The sequence below is a fragment of the Doryrhamphus excisus genome, chromosome 1, assembly GCF_030265055.1.
Source record: "Doryrhamphus excisus isolate RoL2022-K1 chromosome 1, RoL_Dexc_1.0, whole genome shotgun sequence".
Classification (NCBI taxonomy): domain Eukaryota; kingdom Metazoa; phylum Chordata; class Actinopteri; order Syngnathiformes; family Syngnathidae; genus Doryrhamphus; species Doryrhamphus excisus.
Genome location: NC_080466.1, coordinates 20,834,953 through 20,848,973, shown reverse-complemented (window position 1 = coordinate 20,848,973; position 14,021 = coordinate 20,834,953). Strand labels below are relative to the sequence as shown.

At 40.5% G+C, this 14,021-nt stretch overlaps 1 protein-coding gene across 4 annotated transcripts in view; it reads right to left on the bottom strand.

Moving 5' to 3' along the window:
- The window catches only part of rhbdl3 (rhomboid, veinlet-like 3 (Drosophila)), a 45,643-nt gene extending 32,357 nt beyond the window's left edge, over positions 1-13,286 (bottom strand). For 2 of the 4 annotated variants that reach the window (XM_058069422.1, XM_058069424.1), the window contains exons 1-3: positions 13,064-13,286; positions 12,435-12,912; positions 9,927-9,950 (exon numbers count right to left, since the gene is read on the bottom strand). In XM_058069422.1, the coding sequence (XP_057925405.1) occupies positions 9,927-9,950; positions 12,435-12,554 (144 nt within the window). In that variant the 5' untranslated portion in view covers positions 12,555-12,912; positions 13,064-13,286. Of the gene's footprint in view, positions 1-9,926; positions 9,951-12,434; positions 12,913-13,063 lie in introns of those variants that run through there. The other 2 variants (XM_058069423.1, XM_058069425.1) reach the window with 2 other exon arrangements.
- Positions 13,287-14,021: the final 735 nt, after the last annotated feature.

Sequence of the window (14,021 nt, the reverse complement as noted above, 5' to 3'; positions counted from 1 at the left end):
TTAATTCTGAATTCCCATAATCCCATAAACAATTAGCGCCTAACACTCAGAATTACAAGTGGCAAGGAAACCAGAGCAGAAAGGAGACAGAGCACAAATTTGTTCATTGCTCTGCGTGCATCATGTGAACAAATACGTAAGTTTGATGATTATTTTGTGGGTTAAGAGTATTTCATCATGAAGATTTCATTTACATTGGTGCTCCAATCGCTGCATGGCAGAGTGGTGAAAATGTCTTAACGTGATTGTTAAACTTTCCCATTAAATTTGTTTTTTTTTTTCCCCCTTTATTTGGGCAAATATGTGAAACATTACAGTGCATTTCTTACATCAATCAAAATATAACTTTCCATTATTTACATTTGTATTCAACTATCTGATCCCAAGCCCAAAAGGAGTAGGCTGAAGCAAAAGCTTATAAATGCCTACCCCTTTTTACAGGATATAATCATGTTCATGCCACTGTCTTGTTTCCCCTGTTATTATTATCATTGTAATATTATCATCATTACTGTTATAATCTTTATCATTATTACCATCATTATAATCATCATTAATATTACCATTTTCATCATTATAGTTAAAAATTTTGTGATTTTTTTATTTTTAATTATTTAATTTTACAGACTTCATTGCTTCTTGTAGAGTGTAGAGATTTCATCTGTTATTTTCTGAAATCTGCAGTCTTTGTGTGTCAATTTATTAGCCCACTTTTTTGTGACATTTACTTATTTTCTGGATTACACGTGTCTAATCTTATGGATTAAAAAACAAGAACTTGAGACTGTGTCTGGACAGGTGACCAACCCAAACATCAGTTTCTTCTTGTTAAACCCTACCTGAGGTTTTTAGATGTGTTTATTTTTTTTTGTTTTTTTGTTTTTTTTTTTTTTTTGTCCCGTCCAGCCATTGGGGCAGATAGTATTGTTGATCTAAATGCCCTTACATGCTAGACAGATTTGCTCTGTGTCAGGAAAGGTGTTGGCTACAACTTCCCTGTACCATGAAATTTTATTTGCCGTTATTTGACGTCTTTGTTATGCCATTTGGGACGACCGGACCGGAGCAAGAAGAAGAACAGAAAAGAAGAAGAGAGAAGAGAAAGGTGGGGTCGGGGGGGGGGGCAGTAGAGGGAGAGACAAAAACAGCAGCAACAAGAATTCCCAAAACAACAACAGTGACAAACAGAACAGTTAAATGTCAATGATGGCTAAGGGTCACACTGGAGATGATATCAGTGGAATGAAACAGTCCAACTTACCAGTAGCAATAGTAACAATGAGGACATGACCCATGATAGTAAACACAATTGCAACCATACAGTTACAGTAATTAAAATCTCATTGCTTGACATCATTATTACTGTAATAATAGCATACCAATACTATATAAACATCAGGGATAAGAGAGTAGATTGTATAGAGAAGCACCCATGTGCTGTGAGTGCCCATATGGAGGTGTGTTGTGTATGTGAATGCGAGTGTGTGAATGTGTAATTGTCACTGAGAATGACAAAAGGAGAGAGACTGCCTTCTACCACCCAGTTAGATGTGTTTATTAGTTTGTGTGTGTCTAGTCTTGTGCATTAGGAAGCAAGGTTTTAGGTCAGTGCTCAAACCAATTTTTGAAGCAATGATGTCTTGCTGTCCATTATTACTATTTTTTGTAAAGTAATAATTAATAATAATTAATGATAATAATAATGATAATCACTATTATTATTTATAATAATATTATATAATATAATTTATAATATTAAACTAATATGCAGGCTTAAACCATAGCCATCGTGAGTGGACAAAAAAAGTGAAGTTCAAAGTTTTTCTTTTTGAACATGAAAAACATCCAAAGCACAACAAACCAACCAAAATCAATACAAATAAAAATACCTATGTATATATAAAAGTACACATGTTCGAAAGGGAGTGGGAAGAAGTCAAGACTTACCTAGTCCCACGCCTCTAACCACCCAGATTCCAACCTCATCCCAACAAAACACATATTATTCCTTGTCTACACAGAATAAAAACCCCACATCCAACCACCCTCACCCAGCTTGAGGCACCCAACCACGTGCCAAGAGCAACCAGTTCATTAGTCATCCTATCGTACATCGTCCAATACAAAAGAAAGAAAGAAACCACTCCAACTAAACAGTCACCAGTCACCAACAGTCATTTAATCTATAACAACTCCAAGAAATTTGATTTCATGCACCCTCTCTATATCGACACCCTCAATCGGTTGAAAAAACAGCCACGCTGTCACAATCAGCTACTTCGGCACTTTGGCACAGCTAGCAGCCTTTGGCAGCCGCGTCCTGTAAGATGATACAGGTGCAGAATAAAGGTCGGACTGCTATGAGTAAGCAGTGTCACTCACCTTGGACGTCTGCTGAGTCGAACCGGGTTTGCAATGACAGCACTAATAACAGCAAAGCAATCAGCAAGTCTTACCACATCCTTTAATCAAAGCCATGGTCATGTATATGACATCTAACGGGGCTAAATAGTGAACTTGGAATTGCAGCAATGGTGTAGGTCAGGACCAGTGTGGGCATTGATTGGATGATACTGGATCGTTAGGTCAACAATTATTAATAACATGACCTAAAAATAACAGCAATAAAGATTATATTTATGTCACTGGCTTACATTAAGGAGTGTAGCAAGATGACCTACCTGTTATTACATGAAAGGTCTAAAAAGAGTTACAAACTAAGAATAAGTAGTAAACTAATCGCCAGCACGGTTGCATATTACCGCTTCTAGCAAAACATATTCAAAGTATTTAAGGGGCCACCTCTTGCCAAAATGAACTACATTCCTATCGCCCGATTAGTGATTCAACTATTTCCAAAACACAAACAATGACTTTCTTTAGGTGGTCTGATCCAGAAACTGGGGCATGTATGTATGTATGTATGTATGTGGAAGCCGCTTGTGTACTCCATCTGAGCAGTCTAGCAGTGTTCACATGCAATTGCATGGAGGATTTGTTGACACAAGCTATTACTGCGTGTAACACTGTCACTAAAGGAGCCAAAACTGTCACTTTATGCCAAGGAAATAAGCAGAACGTTGACTAAAGGAACAAGTGCAGCAAAAGCTTTTACAGCCATCATGTAAATGAACACACTAGGAGATGAGATGTTAGGTTTGCATGGTTTCAGTCAAGTGACAATGAGACACTTTAAGATGAGCAAACCTTTTAAAGAGTGTATTATAAATATAACAAACATAAAGGCATAAAGATGGGGCCTGGTGTTTGTCTGCTTTTGTTTGAGGTGATTGTTAGTGTGCCATCTGCCAAGCTTTTTGAGTTGCATTCACTAATGGGACACAGAAGAGGCAGTTGACATGCACACTCGCATGCAAACATGGTTGTTGTCATGTTAAAGTGAAGGGACTACTATGCTTGGGATGTGGCCACAACAAAAGTACTCTGTGTTTGAAGGGTCCTTAACGCCCCCCCCCCCACCCCTCCCATACACGATACTGTAATGTCTCTCTGCTGAAACAAGATGCAAGATGCTCTAGGGCAGGGGTCTCAAACTCAATTTACTTGGGGGCCACTGGAGCTAGGGTCTGGGCGAGGCTGGGCCGCATCAGGTTTTCAAAAAAAAAAAAAAAAAAACGCAAAAAACAGAAAAACAGAAAAATGAATAAACTTTGCTTTTGTTCCGATTTTCTACAAGAAAAGCTCTGATAAAACATTCCACTGTTCTCAAATATCTTAATTTTTATTTTTCTACACAAAATAAGATAAAAAATAAATAAACAAATCAAAAATAAAGAAAATCAATCAATCAGTAATAAATAAATATAATAATAATAATAATAAAACAGCAAATAATAAAAACTTAAGAAACCACTTATAGTTGGTGGGTAGACAAATTATTTTTTTCAGATTAAAATGAACAAAGCATTATTAGAGCCCTGTAGATATGACAAAACACGACTATAGTCACATTTATACTTTTTTTATTTACAACATATTGCGCAACTGCAAGGTCTTGAGACACATGCTAACTAGAGAGCTAGCGAAGTTATTTCCTTTAAACTTAAATAGCCAAAAACTTACCACTTCCACACGGATAGGGAGGATAACTATTAACAGTTATTTAACCTTTAACATGAACATTAATCAAACGTAATAATTTTTTCTGGGTACATGATACCATACAGCATCCATATCAAACTTGCGCGGGCCGCACTAACATTAAACTTTAATATCAAGGCGGGGGCCTCAAACTAGTGTCCTGCAGGCCACGTGTTTGAGACCCCTGCTTTAGGGTATTGTGCCTTGAAATGTGAACGCAAAGCGTCCAGAAAGTGACAAAACACAACGTCACACACTGTAAGTAAACATAGCCGCCTGTCGTAGTCCTGTCACATTTGTGCCAATTTTGTACAACAACACTTTGTCAAGTAAATAATTTTATGTAGGAGATTAGGATGGAAGAAAGCAACAATGGCAGTTTTTAGGGCACTTGCTGTGGAGTTTCCAAAACATCTTCTGTTCCCCACTGACTTCATCTGCCATTCATTCACATTCGCACATTTCGTCTATTTTGGGGAGGAATTTGTTGCCTTTCGATGATACGTTTAATAATAAACATACTAACTCCTTATTTCTAAAATCACAAATACTTAAACTTGCTGATATAGATCATCTTCAAACAGCTAAAATAATGCATAAGGCTAAAAATAACCAATTACCTAAAAATGTCATCCAATACTTCTCTACAAGAGAGGAGAAATATGATCTCAGGGAAGAACTACATTTGAAACACTTATATGCTAGGACTACGTTTAAAAGCCATAGCATTTCAGTATGTGGAATCAAACTATGGAATGGATTGAGTAAGGACCTCAAACAATGCACAACGATGAGCCAATTCAAGAAACAATACAAGCAGTTGATGTTTGCTAAATACAAGGATGAAGAGTCTTGAACCAGTCATGATGTGCTATATATATCACTATATTGACAGTTACTATGGTACCCATTATGTCATTGTATGGTCATATCACCTCGTACTTTGGTAAGTGACAAAAATAAAATAAAATAAAAAACAAAAAAACAAAACATTTAACTGTATTAGGAAAGCAGGAAGTGAACAAATGTAACAGTTAATCATTGTAAAAGTACCAGATGGAGGGGTAAGATTTTATAAGCTTTGCTTCTTCCTACTCCTTTTGGACATGTGGAACTGTGAACTGATTATGTGATGCACTCAATTGTAATCTGATGCATTTTGAAATGAAATAAAACCATTACCATTACCATCATAGGTGGGATATACAAAACCTGAACGTTCAGACTGCAGTAGCAGCGGATCCATATCGCATAAGAAAAAGGCATGAGTCGCATTTGTGCTGTTCACACTGACATGAAAATATAAGATACAGATCTGTTACACCATGGCTTTCCATTTCAAAATAGAGCAAAACACACTAACCGAATCTGGAGGAGATAGAGGGTCTCCTGTATTTACCTCTCACCATGTGACTGTGGGCCACAACACATTTTATCCCACAGGAGACTGAAGGCAGCAAGGAAACAGATAGCTGCAGCAAAGTGGAGAATGTGGAGCGTAATACCGCGTGAGCGTAAACTACAATTAACACATGTATTCTTGTCATTGCTAGTTATATATCCTCAAATGCTGCAAAGTAGCTTTAATGGCACACTGTATCTGTTCAACAAATAAGTAAGAAAGTGATTTCTAACCATACTGCATGTGTGATTTAACTGCAAAGCCAGTGACAGATAAACACATCTTTACCAATCAACAGGCACATCAGCTATTTTTACCTCGACATAAAAGTGGGAACTGTTTTTACACTCCGCCAGCTGGAACTCTGCCTTTCAGTATAATATCATCTATTTAGAGCCCAGAAGAGGAGCAGCATGAGAGAAAAATCTGCTCAGATAAAATCTTTAAATTAAATAGTTAATAAGAGATGCTGTGTGATATTCTTTTAATGGAGTGGCACGGGTGATGTGCAGCTTTTCCAAACGGTTTGTGATCCCCGGGATTCAGTTGCCGTCAATCATTCTGGAGAATGTTGGATGAGCAGGTCAGTAGAGTGTGACCCCGCCATCTGTGCACACGTCGATGGCAATTATGCGGAGAAGCATATCAGCATGCCATACATTATATGGACGAAGAGAAACATATACATGGGAAATGTGATATCATTCAACTCCAGTCCTGTATGTGGCGGTGGTACACACCACCAGCTGCTGGAACTGGTGTTGTCCCACTTGGCCCCGATGCAAGCAGAAAGTGGCAAAAAGTGAGACTCATGTTTTTTGTCGGGGGAACTTTCCTTGAATGAAAATGACAAAAACAATCCATAAACCTCCTCTTTGGTCTTCCTCTACGCCTCCTACCTGGCAGCTCTAAACGCAGCATCCTTCTATCGATATATTCTATCTCTCCTCTGGACATGTCCCAACCATCTCAGTCTGGCCTCTCTGACTTTATCTCCAAGATCTCTAACATGTAATGTCCCTCTGATGTACTCATTCCTGATCCTATCCATCCTGGTCGCTCCCAATGAGAACCTCAGTATGCTCATCTCTTCTACCTCCAGTTGTGTTCCTAGACCAAACAACATGGCTGGTCTCACCACATTTTTATATACTTTTCCCTTCATTTTAGCTGAAACTCTTCTATCACACATCACGCCCGACACTTTTCTCCACCTGTTCCATCCTGCCTGCACACACTTCTTCACCCTCAAATTATTCACCTTCTGTATCTCTTCTCCCTGTAACCTCACTCGTCCACTTAGGTCCCTCTCATTCACACACATATACATACACCGTCTTGCTGCGGCTAATCTTCATTCCTCTCCTTTCCAGGGCAAACCTCCACTCTTCTAGGTGGACTCAATGCTAAAGTGTGTTCTTATTTACAGTATGTCTAAGAGGGCTCATTTGTTATTATTATGTCTACTGTATTGAGTCATACAAGTGTAAAGGTGGCTATAAGGGTGTTATTTCATGACTAGAGGGCTATCATAATGTACATACTGTATTCAGGGGGTTACTAAGAAGTTTGTAAGCTTTAACTAGAAAAATATTCAATTCATTAATTATAAAATTATTAATTATTTAAATTCATTATGGAAATTCACTTATTGTGATCCGATATATTTTAGTTAGCAGGCTACTTTTGGGTGTAAAACAACTACATAATGTTTTATGGATGGATAGATTTATTTACTCTAGCATTTGCATTTTAGGGCACGGGGAGTGTTGAATAGTGACTTGAATGGCCAATCAAAAAAATCAATTCCATCAGCATTTTCATCCAGACTTGCACCAAAATGGTATGGTTTAAGATAGGCCTTGTGGTTTGTGTAATCCAGCAAACCAGTCAAAAAACTAACATCCCAAAAAAGACTGCATGCCTGGTGTTTTTAACATGTACCTTCTATAGTCACAAGTCTTCACACTCTTTTTTTTCTGCATCATGCAAGAAAAGCCATTTCATGAAAAAACATGCAGCCATGTGAAAGTGTTTAATCACTAAGCTTGCGTGGGTGCATGCCTGGGGCATTTCCAACACTGCGGGGTGGCTGTCAACAAGAAGGCAACTGTGGCACACACACAGGGCTTTCATTCTCACTGACACCACACAATAATTCCAGCAGCTAGCGTTAAACTGCAGAAAGACCCATCTGGATGATAAAAAAAAAAAAACACTACTTCACAGTGGGAACTTCCAGTGTCAGTAATTTGCACAAGATCACTTGCAGTATCTAACCGCAAAGGGAATCTGTAGGAGATTCCTCTCTGGGGAGAGCAAATCAGATTCACATGCGGGTGTGAGCTAAACAAGCCTGATATGGTTTATCAGATAAATCCCGGGTGTGCATCAAGGTCCATTTTCAAATCCCCTGAAATCCCCACAACAAAAACAACACAAGACGACACTTTAGTGAGGTCACAATAGCTCGGCACAGTTCCTTTATGTTCTTTTTTCTGCATAAAATACAGTACAGTATTTCACAAACCTGACTACACTCCTCATGGTTCAGCAAGCATTCTTACAGTATATCTTCTCAAGGGACAATATTATACATATGAAAGTTAGATTTACTTGTATAGCAGTATACAGTATATATATACTGTCTAGATAGCTTGCTAGGGAGCAGCAGGGTAATTATGTCTTGCCAATAGCTACACAAGCTGTGCGCTGACTACTCCAGAGTATATCCAAGTTCCTTTTCTATGGTATTGTACTTGTATTGGTCGCGGGGGGTGCTGGGGCCAGCTGTCTTCGGGCGAGAAGCAGGGTACACCCTGGACTGGTGGCCAGCCAATCACAGGGCACATATAGACAAACAACCATTCACACTCACATTCATACCTATGGACAATTTGGAGTCGCCAGTTAACCTAGCATGTTTTTGGAATGTGGGAGGAAACCGGAGTAGCCGGAGAAAACCCACGCATGCACGGGGAGAACATGCAAACTCCACACAGAGATGGCCGAAGGTGGAATTGAACCCTGGTCTCCTAGCTGTGAGGTCTGCGCGATAACCACTCGACCGCCGTGCAGAAGATAAACAATATAATATAATAAATGGTAACATCATACTGTATCATTATTGCAGTTTTTTTTTTCAGAGGGATCGTCTGGACGGTACTTCATAAGACATCTCGTCCGCCTGGGTTCAGCTCATGTTCAAACATCGTACTACATGCAAAGCAAAGCACATACATAGCAACAAAATCCTCCTCTGGGAATGGAACGCAGAGAGCAGAACACAGCACTTTGACTCCACTACCAATGGTCTAAAACCCACATATTGATAGCAGCATGTATAGGCTCAGTATAAATCATATTACAGTATATAAATATATTTATATATGTAAACAATATTGGAATGTGATCTAGACTTAAGATATTAAACACACTAATCTACAGCCTGTGTTTAAGATGATGGTTAGGGTTTAGGGGTTAGGGTCCCCCCCCCCTCGCACAACTCATTGTGAGGCGAATTGAATAAAAGAGCGGCAGTGCATTTGTAACCGCCAGACTGGGCCTCGACCTCACCATTTGGACGAGCCCTCACTTTTTCATACTGACATCCACTCCGGCACATTCAAAAGCGGCAACATAAAGGAAGACTTAAGACTTTATGTGTGTTCATGTGTGTTGCTCTATTAGCAACACACACGGGAACGCCACACTCTCCCCCTGTCTGGCTTTCCCGTAATCCCATGTGACCTCAACTCTCTGCAGAAAAGGGTGAGCCTGACACGAGCCTCTGACTCACCCCTTTAAATCTCATATGCACACACACACACACACATGCATACATTTCCCTCTAAGAGCAAATATGGTGCCCCAGGGCAGGCAGGTGCAGAGTGTGGACTGTGTGTATGTGTGTATGTATGTGTGGGGGGGGGGCCTGTTCACCGTCTGCCAGCCCAACCTGCTGCTTGCATCAGCTGGTCTGTGTTCCCCTCTTGGTTTTACTACATGGTGTGATAGATGCATGCACCCAGGATTGTGTGTCCCGCTAATTGTATTATCAGGGTCAGTGATATCACCCATAACCTAAAGTGTGTGTATCTCAGTCTGCAGGAGTTTGCTTTGACAAAGTCAAAGCCTGGTTACATTTTTTTTTTTTAAGCGAGCCAGCAGGCTTTTAAAGAAGGATTTAAAGTAAGCAGCATGAGGCGCAATTTTAATCTAAAAATACATTTGCCTAATGAGCCTAAACAAAAACAGAGCTCAGAGGAAACAGGAGCATCCAGTCTCCAATGTTTGAGTCCTCACACATTTCTGATTTTGACATTGTTAACCTTCATCAGCGAATAAAAACTAGCACATAGGTCAAGTACACATATAAGACATACACAAATGAGAGTACATGCACACATCGTTCAGTACATACCTTATCGAACAGAGCCTTCCATTGCTGAGAAAGGAGTAGAGAAAAGAAGCAAAGTGTGAGTGAATTGGAGGAAGATGAGTCAAATAAAAGTATCTAAGAAGCAGGTGCCAAAAAAAATGGGACTACACGCATGGAGCACCTGTTTGGATAGGATGATGCTAAAAATACTGTCCAAATAAATAGGTTGCGTGTATTCGCTTATTACCTAATCACTGTGTTCAGTGAGCCTCGGCCAAAGATAATATGAAAGCATCTGACAATTAGCTGCTCTCATTTGTGGGACTGCAGATAGCCAAAAGTGATGCAGGCAGTGGTCATTTTATTTTTACAATTCGCACGGTCCAATAAATACCAAGCTGTGGGCTTTTCCTCTCTGGTATCATATTTAAAGTTAATTTTCACTATCCTGTGAGATAAAAACAAAAGAAAGTCAACAGTGGTGTGCTATGTGGTCATAAGTATTGGGACAACTGGCCATTACAGCTTCTCGCTGCAGTACTTTCTACTTTCATTCATCTAAAAATGTTTTTTCAAACCGTGGAACATGACACATTCTCCAAACCTGCATAGATGTTGACAAGGTGTGTCTACATATTTCTTGAATATGATACTCGCAAATTAAATGGAAATTCCATTTTTTAAATTTTTACATTATTGAGGTATAGTGATGATAAAATGATTCTTGGATTAGGTTTGGTCTTTTCTTTATTGATGACTGATTTACTTATCCGTCCATCGCTTATCCGCTTATCCTCACAAGGGTTGTGGATATGCTGGAGCCTATCACAGGTGACTTTGAGCGAGAGGCAGGGTACACCCTGGACTGGTCGCCAGCCAATCACAGGGCACATATAGACAAACAACCATTCACACTCACATTCATACCTATGGACAATTTGGAGTCGCCAATTAACCTAGCATGTTTTTGGAATGTGGGAGGAAACCGGAGTACCCGGAGAAAACCCACGCATGCACGGGGAGAACATGCAAACTCCACACAGAGATGTGTGGCCAACATGCCAACCACTCGGCCCAACTGTACTAAAATGATTTTTCAGTCATTAATGATGTCCTGTTTGCAAAATATGCACACAATTTGGGCAACACACATAGTACTGATGAAGTACAGGAACTGTGGGTAATCCAATAACAAGCGTCACCTATCACGTCTGGCACCATCATGTGTGTTAATTAGCACCTTCTGTTTTGTTTCCAAGGCATGCCAACTGCAAAGCAAGAAGCTAAGCTACAGTTACTACTCCATGTCAATAAAAGATTTAGTTAAATGTGTATTGATATAATAAATGATGTGATGTCTAAATCCACACAATTGTTATCACTGACATGTATCGGTGAGTGCCACTAATAAATTGTTGAGTGCAGCTCAACTGTAAAGTTTGACTCCCTTGTCAGGTTTTTAGTCAGCAGGTTAGGAAAAAATGTCATCATGTATCTTGGCTGCACGTTGGACTAGTGGTTAGCGTGCAGACCTCACAGCTAGGAGACCTGAGTTCGATTCCACCCTCAGGCATTTCTGTGTGGAGTTTGCATGTTCTCCCCGTGCATGCGTGGGTTTTCTCCGGGTACTCCGGTTTCCTCCCACATTCCAAAAACATGCTAGGTTAATTAGCGACTCCAAATTGTCCATAAGTATGAATGTGAGTGTGAATGGTTGTTTGTCTATATGTGCCCTGTGATTGGCTGGCGACCAGTCCAGGGTGTACCCCGCCTGATCATTTGTGAGGAAAAAGCGGTAGAAAATGAATGAATGAATTTTCTACCACTTATCCTCACAAGGGTCGCGGGGGGGGTGCTGCAGCCTATCCCAGCTGTCTTTCGGCGAGAGGCGGGGTACACCCTGGACTGGTCGCCAGCCAATCACAGGGCACATATAGACAAACAACCATTCACACTCACATTCATACCTATATGGACAATTTGGAGTCACCAATTAACCTAGCATGTTTTTGGAATTTGAAACCAGAGTACCCGGAGAAAACCCACGCATGCACGGGGAGAACATGCAAACCCTCACACAGAGATGGCCGAGGGTGGAATTGAACCCTGGTCTCCTAGCTGTGAGGTCTGTGCGCTAACCACTCGACCGCCGTGCCACCCAATGAAAGTATGTATCCCTAAAAACTATTTAGTTTTGTGGTTGTGTTTATTTGCATTTCACATAACTGAATTTTTTCTTTATTTTTCTCAAGCTGCCATGCCGCCCCCTGAAGACTTTTAGTGCATTCCGAAGGGAGTTGTGCCTGACATTTTGAAAAGAGCACTGATGAGGTCAGCATCCCTTTATGCAACTTGCTTTGTGTACTGGGGCATAGTCATGCTGGAATCGGGAACAAAAATATTTAACTATTTCCCTCAGTGTTCCTAGACAGTTGGAAGCCAAAAATGAGCCAAATCGAACTGACACCCGATTGATTGATGAAGAGATGTGTCCCAATACTTTTGTCCCGGTGTTAAAAGTTGACTGAGATGCTCAAATACTGTACTCACGTCCTCCGGAGCCACAGGAAGCACATCGGTGCTCTCCAACACTTCAATCTCCTCTCCCTCGGCATTGGCTGCTACAGCAGGGGAGGAGGTGACCGTCAGCTCCCGGTTCCCTCCTGCCATCCTCGGGCTGGTGTACCGCCGAAAAAAAAACACCTTAGCAATGATTCCTCATAGTTGTAGTACAGTCCGACATGGCTCCTTGGAGTGTGTCACACACTACAGACGGCTTGAAGGGGAGCATCTTGACCACCATCATCATTACCAGCAACCCCACCACCATGAGATGAGTTCAAGTAGAAAACACACTGAACAAGGTACTCCCACAAAGATATCCACTGAGGGAAAGTTGACATAAAAATGCTAAATAAATCAAGTAAAAGTAGCTGTAGGGAGGACAGAAGCCGGGCAGGAGGCAACAGTCCAAGTTTGGGAAGCAGGATGCTGCGCAACAGCAGCAGCAGCAGCGACAGCGAGGAGTCTGAAAGCCCCAAAAAAATGACATCACCAAATTGTGACTCCACATGCAAACAATGTCTGAAACCACGGTCACCGCTCTCAAGCAGAATAACACTTGGTAAACACTGACACAGCATGGCTACATTCATTTTTCTTAAAGTGCGTCACAATACCTTTACACGTCTTTTTCAGCCACTATACAGCCCAGTTAAAGCGTCTGTCTGCTGCTGTCTCCACCTTGTGGAAGTCCTAATGGGGGATGACCGGCGTCCTCCTCCTCGTCCTCCGCCGCATGCCTGGTGGAGCTCCAGGAAGCTCCGGAGCTCCGCTCCGTCCCACAAGAGGGAAGGTGGGAGGGGATAATGGGGTAAGCTCTCACCCCCCCTCACCCTCCACAATCACCAGATGACGGCTACTCACACCATCTTAAAGTCATGAAGTGATTTTGTTTGTACAAGGTTATCAACATATCACGAAAACGAAACTATATTGATACTTTTCAGTTTTATTTTCATTTATTTTCCAAAAATGCTGTGATAAATGCTAAAACCTAACTACTAAAACAACATTTTGGCTAGCTAGTAAAGCAACAGGTTTGCTTGGGTTATTTCCGGGTCACGTGGCGAGTGGTTGCTAGGTAGAATTTATAGGGCTCCAATGATACCTGCCCCGTAGAGCAACAAAACATTTTTCATCCTAATTTTTTGGTATTAAATAATTGTTTTGTGTGAAAACAATATGCCACAATAGTTCTGTCAGACACCAAGCAGTGGACGACGGCATCTAATACTAACTGAATAATTTTTTCATCCGTCGTTTTTAATGAATTTGGTAAGAGGAATACAAAAACACATTCATAAAACAAGCACCATGTCCTGAAGGGACATGGAGAAAAAATGCTGTGTAAAAAATAAACCTTTAGATCGGTTTAGACCGGATATTGGCATTTTATTTTCAAAAGCTAAGCCAAATAATTATAATTGAAAACTTATTTCTATAGTTACTTATCACTTTATACCTCTACAAAAATTTTGCATGAACCATATTCATCATTTTATTGGCTCATGTAGCGGTAAGTGCTCACACTACAAAGGACAATATACTGTATATGAAGTGGTTTTCGGTTTCTTA